Here is a 21,454-nt window from a genome sequence, read left to right as displayed (position 1 = left end):
TTAGAATTGTTTTTGGCCTTAAATTATAATTAATATAATACCTCTCTGCTATCTATATACAGCCTGGGATATACGGCATGTTTGTGGGTTTTATTTTTGTATCATGCTCGTCGTTTACCTTTATAGTATTTCCAATGTCTTTTAATTTCATTCCAGTTCGTTTTATTTAGTTAAGGCAAATTTACCCGTAACGGTACGGAATACAAATATATGTTATTCCTTATAATGACCATTTACACACACAACGTGTGGTTTCCGCTCAGGTTAGATACAGATTATTCTTTGGACATCCGCTCGTCTGTGTAAATTGGCATTTACAGGCATTTGACATTTCATTTTGTTTTGTGACGGCATCTAAAATAGGCAACGAGCACAATTTAATAATGTCATAAATAACCTTCTTCTCACGCAGGACCATTCTAAAAGCCTGTTTGCTTCTTTAATCTGTACCTTTGTGTTGTATAACGTGAACATTTACCGTTAGACCATGGATTAACTTTAATCCATGGTTAGACTAAAATAAAATGGCATATGGACCTACCATCATTTTCGCTCGTGTGAACACGCAATAATATAGGCTTACACTTAGGGCATCATAAACATAAATCATTTGCGAACATTACTGTTTTAAAACAGTGGCTTAACGCTCTTGTTGGTCTAGTTCAGTGTACTTTACCATGTTTTGTAACAAGTAGGCCTACTTTTTTGGGTCTATAGTCTTTTGGGACTAAGTATTCAATGGGAACACAACAGTAATTCCGTCAACAACAATTTTATTTGTCTCAATTGACCTAAATATAAGTATAATGTTTTTAGTAAACACTTGGAATTAATAACAGTCAAATAAAATGGGATAAATATTCTTTTGAGTGATGTATGCTACGATATATGTTTTGATAATATTAGAAGATGACGAAAAGATTTATCGATACTAAGATGCCGTGCATTAACAATTATTATATAACACCTAAATAAATTCCTGTCATTTGATTGGACGAATGTGGGTCACATGGCATAAACATTCATTATTTGTATATTATACAACGTTCGTATAATATTCTATTAAATCTTGCCAAAGTGAAATAACATACTGACATTAAAATATACCTAATAATTTTTTTTTAATAATCATCAGCAGAACGTCGATAAATATACCGATATTCGATTTTCGAAACGTAAAGAAAATACAATTTCATAATCTTTTTTATGGTTCGTCGTTTTTTTTATATACCCTATACATTTTTTTTTAATTTGAAAGTAATGCAAACGAAAAGAAAATTAGTTAATATTAATCTGGTCGAAATTTTGTTTTTGTATTTACTACAAGAATTCCCTTTAGCGTTGGAATCTTGTTTTGGAAATATCGATACTTCATCACACCCCTCACAATTGTTAGTTTGAACTAAGTCATTAACCATTGACCGTAAGAAATAATGTAACAAATTTTAACCATATGTTTGGCAAATTCTATGTGACCCATAACTGACCCAAAATAGTTTTGCCAAAATATGCGCCGGTTGGGTTTCAAATGTTTATATAGAATCTAAGAAGTGATTTAACCGTTTGGAGTAGTAGGCTGAATAAACAACATTTATATTAAGGCAATCAGCAATTTGATTCAAAATGTGAACCATCGTAATTATTAGGATGAGTATGCCGACATGCAGGGCATAGGGACGATGTGTGTGGTAGATAGATATAATGTTCTATATTCTGTTCTACAGTATAATATAATATGGTATGGTAGGCCTACACGACTGCCGTGTCTAGTGGGAACCAAGCTTTACGTTGTGCTTAAGTCCTTGCGTTGCTATAGTGGTGAGAACCAATCATTATGTCTCGTTGCGCCCGCGTAAAACTACATTCACACTTGATCCGTTTCATGGAACGGAAGACGCCGGTTAAGTATAATGGAAATGTAATTGTACGTCGCCGTGTGAATGTAGTTTGGTTCTGCGAACATTTGTTTTTACACTCCTAACCATGATTTTTGTCACATTTATTTCGGAAGTCCCAGAATCAGAAAACCAATTGTCATTCGGGGTGTGGCGGAAGGAGTTTGGGTAATGTTATTCTACCTTGATTTAGAGGAATGATGAAAATGCTTAATTTGTTACGCTAGGTTACGTGATCATTTGATATTTAAGCCATGGGTATTCCATTTGCACAATGGAACCATAGGCCCTGTAGCTTGATACAGCAACCATAAATACCATTGTAATTTAAGTTTCATGACATTTTTAATGTCTTGAATTCTACATAAATACTGCTAGTGGGCATCTCGGCTATAATTAACACTTGCACCTCGAAGGCATAATGCTAAAGTCACATTCTATCATAACATATTCATCGTATGTCATGTTCCTCACGATTTCAATTTAAGCAAATGTAACCACGGGCGATTTTTAAAATTCATAGTTAAAGCTAGCTCACAGAACAGAGTCATGAATAGGCTTAGTGTATAGTACCGTACTGAAGTTATATTGACAGTGGTTTCCTAACATCGTCAATATCTACTGTATCGATTACGTCACAATATTTTAGCTATATGAATAATGTCTTTATAATTTGGGCTCTTGATGACGGATGTATTATATGTATTGAATAAACGTAGCCTGTGCCATTTGGTCAACATAATGAATCATGATTATGAACATGATTCGGATCAATATGTCGTTTTTATTATGCGTAGGCCTATATCCTGACAATTTCCTTTAACACATCTCAAAGTTATAATACAATAACGGGGAGGCCTATACTCATGTATACACACATTTTTATCATAATATCCCAGTCTCCCAGAAGGGCATGTTGGCATCAACATGAAATATACTCCATTCTTTGTTATAGATAGAAAGGTCTATTTATAGACTTATCCGTGATAATGATATACCGTAGTTTGTCGATAGATAACCACCGCTGTTTGGCATGGCATGGTTCATGCCACCAAGATAGTTTCTCTCATCTATAAACGTTATTATTAGATATGTCAACAATTAAAGTCATGATACCGCTTTACCTTAGCACCTGCGCAATAGACCTGAAGAAAGATCAGTTCCCTCCGAAGGTTGGCAGCAGAAACGTGTGCTCGCACGAAAGTAAACGTGATGACGCCCGGAGGAAAACTAAGCATGAAATATAAAATATTATAAATATATTTCTTGGGGTAATATGAGACACAGAATGTGTAGATTCATACAAAAAAATCAACAATAGTTGATACTGGTCATTTAACACAGTAAGTGAATTATTATAGAAATATGTCAATCAATTTTTGTGGAATACAATATAATACATACCATACACATCATTTGATTTGACGAGTTAATATCTAAACCTTTAAATCGTTCCTCGATTTGAATTGAAGGATGAGCACTGTGTTTCTATGTGCGCATAGGCATTAAAACTTATAATGTTATTGAAATTATTTTTGTTTAAAAAAGTTACGATCGATATTGCTTGAGAATCACAATCGGAACGTTCAAGAGTTGGTGGTTCCATACAATATGAAAATGTTAATCAAATAGTCGTGACATATAGTGGCAATGCATGGTACGTCGTTCGTTCGAAGTTGCAAACAAAGTTTCAGAACGTGACCAATGTATTTAGATCCGACAAACCGATATCTGATTTCTTTAACTGATATTCGGAGGGATAATCAAATGAAAGCTGAAACCGATATATTTCCCTTATTTTAATCCTATATTTAATAATACTTTGTCTAGTATTTAATTATTCTCTATGCTATAATAACAGTTACTCATACCGTGCCATTTCGATGTCCCCCGGCAGAACCTCACTTGAACTAGGTCAAAGAAATCGCTAAAGAGTTTAACAATTTCAGGTAGTATGTAGTCTCAAGCTGTTTTTATCAACAGAAAGCACGCAAGGGTTAAAAACCCCTTCGAAACGATGTTCACATTTTTATCAATAAACACATTCGTTGTAGCACACACTTGTTATTGATTGATATGATTTATGATTGTAGGACCAGGGAAGTGTATGCCTTTACAGGGTTAGGAGGACGACTAAATAGGCCAAAACCTGCATAATGACAATGTACCAATAACGAATCGTTGCTAGCAGAAGAAACGGTCACCGGTTCTTTTTTTTCCTAACAAACTACTATACATACTATATAACTATTTTTTCAGCTCACGTTACCACATTTTCGGCTAGGCCTATACTTCTTGTTTCTTTAAAGATGTATTGTCCCCCAAAATCATGAAAAATAAAGATTTTTAAAATCGGACTTTGAATAGGCCATTTTGCAGTTTTAATGAAGTTGTTCACTTCCATAAGAAAAAAAACGGGGGAAAAAAAGTATTTCACCTATAAAAAGACAAAATAAACAGTTAAATTACCCAAAAACTCATTTTCTTCCAGACAATTTGACCATTTTTTGCTTTAAATTACATTTTTCTCAGGTAAATAAATTTTTTTCAGACCCAATTTTTTGTGAGAGTGAATAACTATTATGTGACATTAAAATAACTTATTCAAGAAAAAAATTTAAAAAAATATTATTTTAGGGGGACAATATATCTTTAAAATTTTGTTTCTGTTAAAAAGTTTCCAAGTATGTCTTGTTATTGCTGTTTCTAATAGACTATAAAGTTTCCAAGTATATCTGTTATTGCTGTTTCTAATAGACTATAAAGTTTCCAAGTATATCTGTTATTGCTGTTTCTAATAGACTATAAAGTTTCCAAGTATGTCTTGTTATTGCTGTTTCTAATGACTAACTAGTTTTCTCTGTTGTGAATCAATTTGAAACAAAAATATTGCACATACTTTTCAGTCATGACATGGGAAAATGTTATGAACTCATTTATAATTTGGTTTGTGTGTGTGTTTTACGGTCTCATGTTTTCTTATTTCGTTTCTTTATAATTTCAATTAAATGTGATTGTACCTTATTATTATAATCATGTAGGATATTTCCTCTATGTTCTAATTAACGTTAAATCATAATTTATTTTTTAAAATGTTAATATCGAACTAGATATTAATAATGAAGGAAATAATCCTCTATTACTTCAAATAGATGCAATTCAATGGATTGTGGATTGTCTAACTGTGTGCATTACTCGCATTCCATTGTTTTCTTACTCATTTCTCCAGTCATTGCAAAAGCTTCTACTTTGCCAACTGATATACATACTCCCCATACAACAAATCTACACTTCCAATAACTATCAGTTTTACAAGTGGTACTAATATAGTTAGTTTTGTCTCTATTATTATGTTATGTGACAATCTTTAAAACTAACAATGTTAAACAAAATCGCATCTATTTTTTGCATTTATAAATTGTCAGTGATGGATCCAGACTAAATGCCTGTTTGCCATGCCATATCTCAGGTTGCTGCCTGTCAAGTACAAATTAGTCCAGTCTGCCTATCAGTGGACCAAACATTCAATCCAGTCATTCAACAATGTAATAACACTTACTAAAGAACATTTGACACATATTTCGAAAGTTACTAACATCTTTATAGTTAATTTGTTCTTATATACTACATCATGCAAACAATATCTCAAATAATCATTTAGAAAAATGATACATTACCCAATGTGTTACCATCATTTTATATGCATCCTTACCCCCAGTTTAAGCACAGTTAAAATGAACCTGTTATGACCTAAGCTATCCAGAATTTAAACTGCATTGAAATTAAATTTACAATAATCTGATATTCGCCAACATAAACAAAATTATTAGTAGCAAAGATGCTGAAAAAGAATATTATATTACATAAAAATTAGGCCTATTTGGTCATTTTTTAGTACACAATTTTAATCATTCGCAATTTAGAATATATTTGTAAGGCTACCAAGTTTAAATACCAAAAGGCTAGAATTGCAATAGTAGTATTAACTTTATAAACATTTTCATATTCACTATGTTACGTATCATATCAAAATTCTACTGCAGTTACTGCAGTAACAACATTTGTTTTATTTGCAATAATGTATGGTTTTAGTTTTTGCATCAGTCACTGTAATAAACAGTGTGCATGTTACCCAACAAAAAAAGTGGGTAAATAATTGCATAAATAAAATGTAGTTACTGCAGTAACTGCAGCATATTAATTTTGATATTTAAAGATTTTATATCTTAAATTGAAAATTATTCGCTATCTTTTGTGCTAAACTAAGAACAATTTACCAATTCAAGATAAATTTGATTGTTCTGCTAAATGGTAATGGTTAGTTGCTTCAAATTAAGTGGACCACTCCAGTACTCATAAATGAAAAACTATCACATTTGTTATTTTAAATGTATAATTAATATTATATAGCTTTTCCTTGTATACAAAAAGAAAAAAGAAAATTTGGTACTACAGTGTAATAACAGTACAACTTCAGAACCAACAAAGCGTCACCTTAATAGGGGTGTCATCGGAATAAGCATAGAGTTAAAACATATTACTGTATTTTCTCTCATTTAATTCACAGGAAAGTGTCTCCTTAAAAAGTGTGTGCTCTTATAAGGGGTGACCAAAAGGAGGGGGTTCATAGTATTCCTATAAGGGCAAGCTTCCCACCATCACCAACTTACCCCAATACATATAAACTAATCATTTATATGAGTACAGTATAAAAAAAATTACCTACTACAATTATTTATTCAACTTCTCATAACTTGTACATTATTACTATTTATTTATAAAAAAATATCAGCTAATTGCTATCATCAATTTAAATTCATTTGCACTTTTAGTTCAATGCTGAATGTGAAAAAAAGAAACCAGTTCTTTGTCCAGTAAAGAAAAATAAATATATTGATTTTAAAATAACACAAATTACTTGGAAAACTTGGGATACTGTATATCTAATAAAATACTCCAGAATAAAAATTTAAAAAATCACGTAATGTAACACATTATGTAATAATAATAATAATTAATATTTGTACTCATTATAGTGGCTATATTATTTCATACTTTTGAGACTAAACATAGAAGTTGTTGTTACAACTGCAGAGTAAATTAAACATTTAGAAAATCCTTTATCTCAAATGTTGCATTAAAATTCTTTTAGTTATATAAATTTGAAACAAAAATGTTCTAGAAAAATCAAGCATCAACTTAATACAGTATATCACTTTGGTTGATGATGAAAAAGAAGCTAATGTGTTTATATTATCAAAAAAAGTATAAAATAGTTTTTTTATTTTTACTTTTTTATACTTTCACTGAATGCGACTCTAAACATTTCAGTCCTTTCTCTTCGTATTCTTGTCTTGTTATCCAAAAGTCTTGTTTATCTTTCATGATATCAGCTAGAACAGCGCCACCAAGGAAAACCATGTGTTTACGACGAGGTGGATCTTCAATTTTGATCTTGAATTTCTGAAATTATTAACAAATTAACATTTCAAGGCATGCATAAATTGCACAAATGTCATAATTTTGTTATTTTTAAAAAGTATTTTGAGTCAAAAATAAAAATGTGAAAATCAGCAAAAGTTCTAATAGGCTTAACTCATGACCATTATTTGGCCAATCCTACATAGCCAGCAGGCAAATTACTTTGTATACCTGGTGTGCCTAAATCTATCTTTTGTTGAGTTGCCCAATACTGGCACTTGCCCCTATTTGCGGAAAAAAAGATCTCCCCTCCCGTCTGTTAAGCCTGTTTTCCACTAGGCAAATTTATTAAATGCATGCTTATTCATATTTCCATTTTCCAAATTCCCTTCTGTGACAAATTCTCTCAAATTTTCTCTTCAGCGAATATTATTATAAGACATAAGAACATTAGCGTAAATAAATTCACACCTCATGGAAAACAGGCTTCAGTGATATTTAGTTGTGTTGTAGTTGAGTAAAGTGTGTAGATATTTTCTGCTCAGTACTTCTTAGAGGAAAAATGATTTCTTCACTCATGTCAGATAAACGAAGTCATCCTTGCAGTTAACAAATATTTTAAAAATATATTCCTAATAACAAATACAGGGCCAATAACCTAAAATTGTCGGATATATATTATCTAAATCATAAACAAGACTTACCGCTAGTTTTGTAGTGTCGCCTTTAAGAACTCGTTCAAGATATAATTGTTTTATCTCTCGCTCTAGCCTTGATGGTAGACCAGGGTACATTGTTGATCCTCCAGATAGGACAATGTGTTTATAGAACTCTGATCGTGTATCAATATCTGCTGCTTGGATTGTGTTAAACAGAAGTTCCGCAATACCAACTCCCTCTATATTGATTAAGTGTGGTTGGAAGAGGGCCTCTGGTGCTTCAAACCTCTGACCTCCGACCTTTATGACTCGCCCATCTGGAAGCTGGGAATCAAAATGTCTTTTTATATAGCCATTCAATGTTATATTTTAATGTTTATGATTTCAACTAAAACAAAGCTGTTTTATGTAGAATGAATCCCATGCTGTATTCCAATTTACTTGTAAAAGTACTTTTTCTTTTCCAATCAAGCACCAAATTGTTTGGTATGGCTTGAGAAAATTATTATCTGTATTTTTAATGTATGTAATTGTTGTATATAGACTGCTCAGAACTTCTTAGAGGAAAAAATGATTTTCTTCAGTGTTATCAGAACTAATCTGTCATCCTTGCAGTCAAAAAAGAATTAAATAATTTTAATGAAAAGGGTTTATCAAGTCTTCCGATGCCATTTTTTGGATCCAAAATGATTTTTATTTAGGTAGTATTTTGTTTTCAATACTTACTGTATAATTCTCAACCAAGACTGTTGTTTCTCTTGATAGTTTCTGTTCTTGTTCAATATTGTACCTGATAAAAACATTATTTATTTTTATAAATATATATATTTACAAAGATCTTTTTTCCCTTAAAATCTGCATGCTATGTTTGTCCACTTTCAAATATCATATTTTCTGTAATAATCTTCCGTTACCCAATACCTATATAAAACTAGGCATTTTTGGTTATGGTTTTGTGCTAATAATATTTAAATACATATATATATATATAAATTGTGGATTAATTGCACATATTGTTTATCTATACTCACCCAACATAACACAATTTTTCTTTCATAATTCGGACTGTTTCGAAATCTGCTGAGTGGTTGAATGCATATCCTTGTAAAAGAAGCAACTATAAAGAAAAATAAATTATAAGATATTAGATTTAAGGATCAATGCACAGCATTGGCTTACAATGCATCTTTTAAAATCAACCAGTACGTACTGAGAGGGGCTGGCTTGACCAGGGCACACCAAGTGAAAAACATTCATCAAAAGATGTTTTGCACACATGTACAGTAGGTGCATAGTCCAAAAAGACTAACAATTGTATATAGTATCTACAATAGTATTGTACATAAAGAATCATGTAGCAGTTGATAGTTGGCATATGATATAATGTAAGCTTTCTCATTGTGTCGGTCTATCTGTCGGTGACTTCTCGTAAAACCAGACACATGGTCCAGCTTAGAAAAAGGTGTAGTTTTTAGTGATGTGTTATTTGTATCAAGTGTTCCTAAGATCATTTGAGAAACTGCTCAGAACTTCTTAAAGGATTTATTGTATGTTTTATTTTCATTGATAATCGTACAAAAAGTATCTTCCTTGCAGTTGTCTAGTTATATATCCACCTTTAGGCCTTGTTCGCACTTGGATTTTTCACGCAGTTAATTTTACAAAAATGTTATGATGATGTTAAAAATAATGATTGACTCACATGTGTTAACATGAGTCGCACGTTCGGATTGGACTTTTTAGCCGCATCGATAAAAGTAACTATTGGACTTGGTTTTAATAGGGTTAATTTAAAAATAGTCACTGTTCAGATTGGACTTTTATTGATCACTTTTGCCGGCAACTAGTTAATTTGACCAAATTATGTCTAGTGCGATCAAGGCTTTAAACTAATTTTTTGTATGTTGTTATTTGAGAATTCTTACTTATACCCTTTTCACATCTGCTTAAGTTAACAACTACCAATATATTACACGTTTTCATATACGCAAAACATGAGAAATCTTGGGAGAAAGCATAGTTGAGTGCAAATTGATTACTATAATCAGTTTAATACCAGGGCAATACACGATTCGGGACATCTCAGAACAAAAAACATGCCTCTCATCTGTGTTTTTTCTCCTGAGATTTCACATTGGTCCCTTGTGATATTTTCCACAAAATTGTCTTCATACTATGCAAACCTGGTTACAACTTGTTACAAGTTACTTTTTGCAGGTGTGAAAAGGTATTAGTATTATTTTTTTACCCTAAACACAACTTGACTGCGCGTTTAATTCTTTTGGGCATTCAACCACACTAACATGTACTGTTGTTAGGTGGGCTATCATACATCATTACCTTTATAAGATATTTTGTGATGTCCCTGCCAGCAATGTCCAACCTCCTTGTGAGATGAGGTAGAGCAAAGCCTTCATAAACAGGACAGATATGCGTTACACCATCACCAGAATCAATCACAACTCCCGTCAAAAGACCTGAAAAACACAAACAAATCAACATTTCAGATTACGCAATTTGTAACATATCTTATAAAGAAAACCCACTTCTCTATGTTGTAGGATGAAATTTTGGTAATGGTAATATCTTGGGGTATATCTTAAAATCAACTTGTTGTATAGATGTGAATGTAGCACTTTTTAAATTACTATATATGTACATATTTGAAAATCACTAATCCAAGAAATCTTCACCAATCAAAGACTTTAATCTTTTAAAGGAAACAGAATCTTGAGATCTTAATATGAGTCATTACTTACAAACCAAAAAGTCTAAAATATGTCTTAAGTTCATAAAATTTACTAAAAAGACCCATTGCAATTTTTAAGCTGTAATACTTTTATATTATATGCTGTTATTTTTCTAGTCAAAGGTGAAAATATCAGGAAAGGGGATAATAGTTGAGAGGGTGCTGAGTAAAGTAATGAGTTTGTGTGTTCCGATCCTGAACGCGCTCTACCGAAAGCAACAAACGATCATCCACTTCATTCCTACTCATGTGTGCCATTACGAACATCGCTTGGACAATAATAAAGACATTTTGTATTGTATATTATGTACAAATAATGAATGTTGATGAGTGCAACTTGGTACAAATAAATTCATGAGGTGAAAGGTGAAAGGTCATCGTGATGTTGGACTTAAATCTTAAGAACACTGTTTCAATGGAGTAGTTATTGATCATGTGACCCACAATCCTCCAATCAAAGGAATTTACTTAGGTGTGTTAATAACAATATTCTGGATTTATAAATCTCTTAATGTTGTGAAACCCCTGTGCTGTACATACTATTACCCAGTCATTTTTGGATCAAACACCTGGTGAAGAGAGGGGTAATGTGTTATTTGTATCAAGTGGTCCTAAAGACATTTGAGAAACTGCTCAGAACTTCTTAAAGGATTTATTGTATATATTATTTTCATTGATAATCATACAAAAAGTATCTTCCTTGCAGTTGTCTAGTTATATATCCACCTTTAGTTGCAAACAAAGTTGCGTCTTGACCTTACCGGGTATCCATTTGTACACATGGGTGGAGAGAGGCAAACTTAAGTAAAGTATCTTGCCTAAGGATACAAGCAAAACGACGAGGGTTGGATTCGAACCCACGATCAGTAGTCAAACATCCAACACACTGCGCCACACACTGCGCCACACACGCACAAATGCTATACAATTATTTGTTACCATTACCTTGTGCATAGAGTGTCAGAACAGCTTGAATAGCTATATACAAGCCTGCAAACTGATATTGTTCAAACATAACCTGTAAAAAAATAAAACATATATAATTTGATTAAGCTTTTTGCTTATTTACCTCCGCCAAGGAGGTATATGTAGTCGATCTCATTTGTCTGTTTTTTTATTTTGTATTTCCATTGAGATCCAGCCACTAATACCCACAGCATTGTAATTTTTTTTATTAATTTGCCTTTGGATTTAATTTACAGTATAACATCTCAATTAAAATGATATAAGTCTGTATATGAACTTTTTACTTTAATCACAATTTACCTCAACCATTTTTTCTCGATTTTTTCCTGGATTCATTGGAGGTTCTGTAAGTAACAGTTTACATGTTTTGGGATCTACGTTTAGTTTTTCTTCGCCAAATGTGTAATCCCAAACATGTTTCATGTCATCCCAGTTTCGGACTATTCCATTTTCCATAGGGTAATTCACTTCAAGCATAGACCTCAATTGACTTGCTTCATCTCCAACCATTAAATCCTTTAAAAAAAAAGAATTATTCATTCAAATTAATCAACTGCGGTTAAAAACTTTAGAAATTAAGCCTGATAAGTGAACCCTCTCAATAATATGTATGTTTACACAGAATAAATATTAAAACTTCCTCATAATGCATGGTAATGAAGACCACAATGATGTCATATATTGGTCTCTTTTTTCTCTGTTTGTTATCCTTTTTCTCGTATTTTCGTATTTGTATCGTTCCCGTTTTTTTAAGTATTGAGGGCCTCATGCATGTCAGCTTCGGCTGTTTTGAGTCACCCTCATTAAACAAAGTTTAATTTTTTTTTTTACGTATCTTTTGGGACTATCTCAATAATGGAATTATTGTAGTGAGCTACCAAAACAAACCCCAGTTTCATGCACAAATGTTCATTATACTAGTTATTATTTCATTGGTATTGTATTACACAATTGAAAAGGAATCACTTCTTTTACAGTACTGTTACACAGAGTAGATTTTGTAGTGCCTTTATCTATGTACTGTCAACTGACAAAAACAAGAATTTGGTTGGAAAAAATAAAAGGTAACTGTATAAATAACATTTATAAATAAATTAGAATTAAAAAAGAGACAAACTATAACATAAAACATAAAATGTCAATACAAATAAAATTCATAGAATTTAAGAAAAGAACAAACAGAACAAACAAAATATCGACAGTAAAAAAAGTATTGAACAGCAATCTAAGAGAAATGTAAATAGCAAAAACCAAAAAGCATGCAAATAATTTGCCAAACACACAGACACACTAAATTAACAGTACAAATTAAAACATGCTTCACAGTACACTGCAATCGCCACATCAAAATGTATCTAACAATCTTTTTTAAAAATCTAAATTGTGACCAAATGATTACACACACAAATATACATTTTTTAATTATAGTCATACATTTCCAGGAAATAGATTTATATTTTATTGGTGGTAAAAATGCTCATTTATTTCCACCACCTCTCCTCACTTACATTAAAGATTAAATTATGTTTGAAGGAAGAACATTTGGATTCACTACAGAAATGTATACTATAATTCACATCAACATTGCTTTAGATAGGTCACGCATCATTGCACATGAAAACAACACTGTAAAGCTAAAAATGGAAAAAGTACACTATAAAAAGATAAGAGTTGAGTTTGAGAATGTGTGCCTACCTTCTGTACTTTGCAATGGAACAAATGAAGTAAGGGATTAAAAACAAAACAAAAGAAAGAAAAGCAAAATAAATGATAGTTATGAAATTTCCACAGATAAACAGTAATTTCTTTAAGCATGTAAAAATATGAAACTAATGTCCGCTTTTCAATCTTGAAACAAACTGGTTTTCTGATTAGAGATGTTTGTATTCAGTCCATGAAAAGAGATTTAGATTAACTATGAATCCCAACTTGTTCACACTGACAGAGCCTGGATTTAATCCATGCCTGAAGTTGTGTTCACATGTACATATATGATTTTATACACAATCCAATCCACTTAATGTGAATTTCTATTCTTAAACACTACACCCATTTTTTTTTATCCAGCCACCAGCTCCAGAATCCAGGCTCAGTATGATAATGGTAAATATTAGGGCCAGTTCGATTTGTCCCCTATTTTGGAAAAATGAACGCCTGTAAAAATACTGAATATGCTTGCCAAATGCTTCTTGAATGTTTAAATTTGATTTAATACTTTAGGATCTGATTTGCAGTAAGAGCAGAGTATCAAGCATTATGATGGTTACAATTGTATATCTTTAGAAAGACTATCCTTTTGCAAGCAAACTGCAATTAAAGATGATAACAAGTTTGCAATATAAGTTAAGCTTTGCAAAAAATAAATGTTTTATATTAAAAATTATCTTTGTACTTTAGAAAGTTCCAGTTTCAATACAATTTCTCTATATGGTGCTTAGCCGATTAATAGAAATTTTAAATGAATATCATTGTCATGAATTATAAGCTAGATTCATAAAATTAAAAGCATGTTGTTTTTCAAAGCTCTAGTCTGACAAAAAGCAGGTAAACGTGAAATTTCCTGATATTTATTTATGAATGACAAAATCTAATACAGTACCTTAACTTCTATGTTGCCGACTTTTGCTGTGGACCGTATGATTGGTCGTCCAACCAATGACGGAAAAATAAAGGCAGGAAAGTTGCTTCCTGCATATCCACATTTAACAAACTGAAAAACAAAAGAATATTTAATACAAACAAAATCTGGAATATTGCATCCAAAATTTCTAGCCTCCATGTGGGTTAGGCACAAGATTCTCAGGAACTAGCTCATCAGTAAAAATCTGAAGGTATACTACATCCAGCAGTAGCCACATAGGACCTAGGCCAGTAAGTTTTTTTGTTCCTCTACATCTTTCGTTTTCCATTCAAAAATTCCTTCACAACTTCCTGGATACGCCCTAAAAATGTATCCTTTATTTTATTATTTATACCCAACAATTAATGAAAAACATGGTAATATATTAATATTCGTAATTTTTCATGTTCTTTTTTAGATCTAGGTTGAGTTGGGCATAATATAGTAGTGCGAGATAGGGTTAGCCAAGTAGGCCTATGTTATACTTCCTTATAATATTTAAAAACAAATTATTATTCATATTCATGAAAATAAAAAACAATAATACAAAAAGCATAAATTACATAAAACAAAAACAAGCATAGAAAAACGCAGGACACTATCCTGGCGGATTGTCAAAAAGCAAAAATATCGCTATAATAGACTCTCCTGATAGTGCTGGTTATAAATTGATAATCAACATTATGCATGTCAACCAAGTTATCTGAATGAGATCAATAATAAAAACATACTCTGTACACAAAAATACAATTTTATTAAATAACCAATATTTGTTTATATGTCTGCCACATTAAATCAAGAGGCTAGGCCTTTATGGCCTACTAGAGTACTGCACTGCACTACTAGCTAGGACCTTAGCCCAGTAAGCCCAGGCCGGCAGAGGACTTACTCAGCCCAGCCAGCCAGGAGGAAACGGTCGTTATTACGCTGGCCGGTGTGTACTACTGTACGCTAGCTACGCTACTCTAGGCTGACCGTGGGGGTGGCTCTAGTTAGTTGGTACAGGATTAAATGTAAATTTGATTACCCTACTACTAGGCCCTATGCCTAGGTGGAAAAATAATAATAAGGATAGGCTAGGCTCGGAAGCAAGATCACTTCCTGATTTCTGAAGCGCTATCTTTTTGTATAGTAATCACGATGACACTTCCGGCATTTATATCCAATTGTTATCTTTAATTTTTGCATACAAATAATAAAGTTTTAGTCCAAAAAATAACGAGAAATAATAGAATACTTACACCTGTACCATTATCGCATACTAATATTTTCCTCCCTTCACTGTCCATTTTGATGATTCCCGATTTCGTAGACCAACTCTACGAGGAACAGCAAACGTCTCTCAGTTTTTGGACCCGACCACCGCCTACTCTCTACACAACATAAATAGACCCTTGATTTGATGGTGTGTGTTGTCTGTGCGTGTACTTCCGTATTTCTTCTATTTCTGCTTTGTTTGTATTTTAGGCGATGTTCAAAAGGTTTATAACTACAACTTATTGTGCAAAAATAAATGGTAATATTGTTTAAAACGTTTTTCGTCCAATATCTGCAAAAATGCTTAATTTCGAAGTTTTACCTTAAAACATAATTGGGTCAAAATCGGTGTACTTTTTACACACGGACTTTACTCGCATAGCACGACGATTTTGATTGGTATACTGTTCACAGACATTTAGTATGCATCCAATCACAGGAGGTGTTAGGAATATACATCCAACATGGCTGAACATCGGTTTGTTTCTAAATTTTCGCTCCTTCTTCTAGTCATTTTGTGTTTCTTGTTGAACGAAATAAATAGTGACTCTTTGCGAATTTTTACTCCTAAAGATATTAAAGAATTCGATGGATCAGATGTAAGATTTATTTGTTTTATATATAGCAAATGGTAATATAAGTACTACTAGCCTGGCTAGGCCTCTCTCTGTGCCTAGCGAGCTAGGAGAAATCTGGGTAGGGCATAGCAGCGAGCTAGCTAGGCGGTAGTCTAGCAGGACGTTTCGCCCCTCTGATACCATCGACTCATTATTTTGGGGGCTCGGCTACATTATGTTTTCTAATTAGGTTATATGCATGATATGCATATAACCTCTTGATTCTGTCAGGATCTTTATTTATTTATTTATTTATTTATTTATTTATTCCTTAGCACTATTTTGTCCGTGAATTATCTTGGCATCAGTTTCATCTAGCTAAGTAAATTTTTCAGAGTATATTCCTTATGGCCAGGAATCGATGTGGTTATGTTTTCACGGTGCGCAATCATAAATTACGCGGTCTACGCGCGATTTAATGAAATCACGTTTGTAATCATATCTTCACAAGCATGAATCACTTTTAAACAAAATTTGGTACTCATAAATTTCAGGTCATATTTCATCATATGGCAATATAATTACGTGCGTAGCGCATATAACGCATGCGTACGCGCGCTTAAAAGTTTTAAAATTGTCAACATTTATTTTCGATGAAATTAGAGTACGTTTCAGGCAATTTTAAGCGTTTAAAAAATTGCCACGAGTGCGCAGAATTTTGCACGCGCACTGCGCGTTAAACGTTAATGCGCTCTCTTTTTGCCCGATTTCTGTTTTACAACCTTTCTTTAATAATATCATCATATTTGATTCACTTTTCAACTCGAAATTGCGTTATACAAGCACGTCAAAAGTGACAGGCTACGCACGTATAAGTTAACAAAATAGTGAAAATATGCTAAATTTTAAAATTAATATATATCGTCAGAATGCTGGGGAACACCTATTTTTTATTTCATTTTCTTGAAGTGTATGTATCATATGTATGATTTATTATCAAATTAAGAGAACAAAAGTTGATTAAGTCATCATTAATTGCATATTGAATTAAAAAAAATTAATTTCGACAATCAAACAAATTTTGACATTTTCTTAGGCCGAAATAACAAACTTAAAGACCCCTTCCCTGCAATTTTGGACGTTTTTTGGAAAATAATACATATATATCACTTTAAAAACATTAAACCATGTCATTTCTTGTCTTAAATGTACGTTTTATGGTAAATTATGATAAAAAGTGAGAAACAATGCACTACCTAAGTAGCTCGCGGCGATCGACCTCTCGTGGACGGTCTTAGGCCTAGCCTAGCTAGGCTTAGTTTTGTAGGCCTAGCTGGTAAACATCGGTAACGTACGAACATCGTACGCGAGCTATATACCTAGCCTGATGTTGTATAGTTGCTGCATTAATTGTCTTTCTATTTTTGCCAGACTCCGTTGATACAAATTGGGGAAAACCCGGTATTTTCGCTGAAAAGTTAGGAGTCTTCCATTTGTTTTGGCCTCACGATCGATCGAAAAGTGGGCGAATTACAGGTGAAAAACAAAAATATCAATCCGCGCGCAATGCATTTTGGGATTTATAGCGGGCCGCTATAATTATTAGAATCGACTTATTTTTCACATTTTTAACCGTTTAAAGACGAAAAAAGTTATCGCAATAGGACCATATAGTATTATTTTTACATTAAATATAGTTTGTGATCTTAAATTAGATCTAAAAAACGTAGGGAATGGGGCTTTAACATTAACTTTCTTTCTTAAGAAGTTCATATATTAAAGTTAAAAGTATATAGTTTGACAGTGCATCATTTTTTTAAATTTTTAAAGATGTCATCATAGTAATAAATTATAATTCATTGCGGTATGTAATAATCTATCTGCACCAAAGTGGCTACTGAATAGTAAATACACGGAGGAATCTTTCTACATGTTTTAGTAAGTTGTGTATGGCTCGGTGGTCTGTGCTCGTGTCTATAGCATTCAAGGTACCGAGTTCGAGCCTCACCTTGGGTAACGAAACAAAATAAGATTTTTTTTTATTATTTGTATTGTTTGTTCAATTTTACTTCTTAGTGTATAGATTATACACATGATTTATAATGAAATCTAGATAAAAAGAAACTTATGTCTTTATTATTATGTAACAAATGTGGTTTATGACATTATACGCAGAGGGATCTTTGATCGGATTGCGATACCGGCTATTGTATTTGCGTTAGCAAGATCCTAGCATATATTATAAATAATTAAAGATTCTGAGAAAATCAATCAATCAATCAATATATCTTTTACAAATCAATTATCTTTATTTTAATCAATGCATATAACCTATAATTCGTCATAGTGACGAATTAAATCTAGTTATTATTTGATGCTTTGCAATTTTTAATTGTTTAGGCCCCAATAATATAATTTTTAAAATAATATTTAAAATTCATCATTCCCAATCCCACCAAACATTTAAAGACCCCTTCCCTGCAATTTTGGACGTTTTTTGGAAAATAATACATATATATCACTTTAAAAACATTAAACCATGTCATTCCTTGTCTTAAATGTGTGTTTTATGGTAAATTATGATAAAAAGTGAGAAACAATGCACTACCTAAGTAGCTCGCGGCGATCGACCTCTCGTGGACGGTCTTAGGCCTAGCCTAGCTAGGCTTAGTTTTGTAGGCCTAGCTGGTAAACATTGGTAACGTACGAACATCGTACGCTAGCTATATACCTAGCCTGACGTTGTATAGTTGCTGCATTAATTGTCTTTCTATTTTTGCCAGACTCCGTTGATACAAATTGGGGAAAACCCGGTATTTTCGCTGAAAAGTTAGGAGTCTTCCATTTGTTTTGACCTCACGATCGATCGAAAAGTGGACGAATTACAGGTGAAAAACAAAAATATCAATCCGCGCGCAATGCATTTTGGGATTTATAGTTTGTGATCTTAAATTAGATCTAAAAAACGTAGGGAAGGGGGCTTTAATTTTAATTTAACTTTTATTTTTCTTTTAGTCTGAAAAACCTATTTATATGGCAGTGAAAGGAGTGGTCTTTGATGTGTCTACTGGAAAAGGTAGGGTACCTACATTAGGTGTATATATAGTCAGTAGGCCTACAGAGTAAAATGGTATACACTTTTAAAACATTTAAGTTTAAATTTTTGAACAAATGTAGCAATCACAGATATAAAAAATAAAGCTAAAACTATTAAAATAAAATAAATTACAATATAAGTAGGTACTAACCAAAGATTTCACTTTTCAATAAACATACTGAAGAATATGATAAACAATAACAAGAAAATTGCACCCAAGAGAGGAGAAAAAACACCATTTGTAATATGTATATGATAAAGATAATATATGATACTGTTTTGTTAACTGTATTGTTAACATTATACCATGTACCTAGGTCTATGATTATTTATACTGTATATTGATGTTTTGCTTTATTTTTTTTTTTATAGATTTTTATGGTAAAGGTGCTGCATATAATGCATTAGTAGGTAAGGATGCAAGTAGAGGTGTTGCTAAGATGTCACTTGAACCTGATGATCTAACCAGTGATGTGGTAGGTAGAATGCCATTTACTGTTAATAAGTAATTTCGGGTGAAAATCTCTGCTAATCATCCATATGTTAAATAAAATAATTAACCATGTGTTTGTATTGTTTATTCCTGTTCTTATGACATACACACATACTACCTCGAAAAGAAGCCCATACCATCTTGAAAAGAAGCCATACGACCTTGAAAATAATAATTTATTTCGAGATGGCTTCTTTTCAATAAATATATTTTTAACTTGTGTTAAGTGATTTATCATGTATGATTCCACCAAACTTTAGAGTTAAAGTCACGATTGTGAGGCACTGATAAATAGGCAAACTGCCTGTTTTGACATGTTTGTAGAAACTATTCTCATCATCAGAACAGAAAGCCTACCTAGTACAGTACTATTATTTTGAAATATTTTTTCAGACTGGTTTGACTGAGCAACAGCTTGAAGAGTTGGATAAGATTTTCAAAAATGTTTATGTTGCTAAATATCCAGTTGTTGGCCACATGTCTTGGAACTTGGATAATAACCACTCAGATCTGTAAAGGATAGGTTCCCAGTTGGATGCAACGACATAAGCACAGTGCAAAGGATTTGACCAATCACAAATGACAGTTGATATGATCCATATAATAATAAATGATATGTCATTCTTATATAGCACTTGTGCATAAAGGCTCTAAGCGCTTCACTTTATTACCCTGGTTAATTTTTTGATCAAACATGAATGGAAACATACTCCCATAGTGCAGCCTTAGCACAGTTGTGTTTTGACCGTACTATGTACCCATTTGTACACCTGGGTGTAGAGAAACGTAAGCAATGCGACGAGCGTTGGACTTGAACTCATGATCTCTTACATGGTATTGGAATTGTATTAGTTTTAGAATAATATCCTGGATTTATATAGGGCCTATATGTTGTGAAACCTCTAAGCGCTGGATTAGAAGATACAGTATAGGCCCCACTCAATATGGTTGATAAAAAGGCTGAAATTGAAAGGAGATTAGAACAGAAAGAAAGGCTATGATATCTCAAAGTTGTTTTTATTTTATTTATTGAAATTCTAATTTTGTTGTAAACATGTTTTGGTTGCAAAACAGACAAGATGTAAGCAATGTAGAAATAATATTTGGTGAAGGTTTTATTTAAATATTTTATTTGGATAGGGTAAACTATTTTATTATGGTTTAATTGATAGGAATATATCACTAATAACTTAACAAAAGAAACTATTTTGTTTTACACTGTGACAGTATGAAAAACTGGATGGATTTTAACAAATTCGGTATGAGAATAATGATGGCCTTAATTGACACTACAGATTAAAAATGCAATATTTAAATGTTAAGCCTACAGCAATAAAACATCCTTTTTGGTTTAAAATAGTATAAACATTCCAGTCTACAGTACTTTATAAAACCTTGATAAAAATATTTAAAATTGTATAGTATAATGTAGTTTTTGTATCTGTAGTTAAAAATGTGAAACAGTAACCTTTTCTTTTAATGTATGGAATGTAATTTGCATAATGATTATTAATAATTAAATTAAGATACATTGGGTGGTTACAGATACACTTCTTTTTGTTAATTATTTTAAAGTAGAGTAGTATATGAGAAAACTGCAGACACTATAAACTGTATATTGTATACATAACATGTTATATAATCTTGTGCCATTACACACTCTGTGTCGTACTGCTTTTTATCATAGGAACAACAGTTTCTAATTTAACCTATCATAGTATAATATCAATTTCATTATTT

The 21,454-nt window shown here is 32.2% G+C and overlaps 2 protein-coding genes and 2 non-coding genes across 5 annotated transcripts; 1 reads left to right on the top strand and 3 right to left on the bottom strand.

The window, feature by feature from the left end:
- Positions 1-5,474: 5,474 nt before the first annotated feature.
- Positions 5,475-15,706, bottom strand: LOC144852724 (actin-related protein 2). Of its 2 annotated transcripts, none has more exons than XM_078710682.1 (9): positions 15,552-15,706; positions 14,290-14,400; positions 11,991-12,209; positions 11,670-11,742; positions 10,316-10,452; positions 9,007-9,092; positions 8,702-8,765; positions 8,021-8,299; positions 5,475-7,358 (listed from the first exon to the last, which is right to left on the bottom strand). In XM_078710682.1, the coding sequence occupies exons 1-9, from the start codon at positions 15,597-15,599 to the stop codon at positions 7,191-7,193; spliced, it is 1,185 nt and encodes a 394-aa protein (XP_078566808.1). In that variant the 5' UTR covers positions 15,600-15,706; the 3' UTR covers positions 5,475-7,190. The 2 variants fall into 2 exon arrangements, with proteins under 2 accessions (XP_078566808.1, XP_078566809.1); XM_078710683.1 differs by having other exon boundaries at positions 11,991-12,206.
- LOC144853059 (small nucleolar RNA SNORD61) lies at positions 7,854-7,920 on the bottom strand. The gene has a single exon (XR_013614377.1). It is a non-coding gene; the product is annotated as a small nucleolar RNA SNORD61 (small nucleolar RNA).
- Positions 8,520-8,588, bottom strand: LOC144853061 (small nucleolar RNA SNORD61). Its single transcript, XR_013614378.1, has one exon. It is a non-coding gene; the product is annotated as a small nucleolar RNA SNORD61 (small nucleolar RNA).
- Positions 15,707-16,015: 309 nt separating the features above from the next.
- On the top strand, positions 16,016-20,661 carry LOC144852738 (neudesin-like). Its single transcript, XM_078710700.1, has 4 exons — positions 16,016-16,166; positions 19,140-19,200; positions 19,594-19,697; positions 20,108-20,661. Exons 1-4 carry the CDS (start codon positions 16,032-16,034, stop codon positions 20,228-20,230), a joined length of 423 nt encoding a protein of 140 aa, XP_078566826.1. The 5' UTR covers positions 16,016-16,031; the 3' UTR covers positions 20,231-20,661.
- Positions 20,662-21,454: the final 793 nt, after the last annotated feature.

The sequence above is a fragment of the Antedon bifida genome, chromosome 9 (assembly GCF_963402885.1).
Source record: "Antedon bifida chromosome 9, ecAntBifi1.1, whole genome shotgun sequence".
In the NCBI taxonomy this organism is placed as follows: domain Eukaryota; kingdom Metazoa; phylum Echinodermata; class Crinoidea; order Comatulida; family Antedonidae; genus Antedon; species Antedon bifida.
The sequence above is the reverse complement of the archived record's forward strand: the minus strand, read 5'-3'. Positions and strand labels throughout refer to the sequence as shown.

Bases quoted from the DNA above. Each gene is read 5' to 3' on its own strand.
- LOC144852724 (XM_078710682.1), bottom strand. From the start codon at position 15,599: ATGGACAGTGAAGGGAGGAAAATATTAGTATGCGATAATGGTACAGGT. The intron at 8,300-8,701 runs GTAAGTATTGAA...TTTGATTCCCAG, and splicing joins TCTTGGTTGAGAATTATACA to CTTCCAGATGGGCGAGTCAT. The intron at 7,359-8,020 runs GTAAGTCTTGTT...TAATAATTTCAG, and splicing joins GCGACACTACAAAACTAGCG to AAATTCAAGATCAAAATTGA.
- LOC144852738 (XM_078710700.1), top strand. From the start codon at position 16,032: ATGGCTGAACATCGGTTTGTTTCTAAATTTTCGCTCCTTCTTCTAGTC. The intron at 16,167-19,139 runs GTAAGATTTATT...TTTTTCTTTTAG, and splicing joins AAGAATTCGATGGATCAGAT to TCTGAAAAACCTATTTATAT. The intron at 19,698-20,107 runs GTAGGTAGAATG...ATATTTTTTCAG, and splicing joins ATGATCTAACCAGTGATGTG to ACTGGTTTGACTGAGCAACA.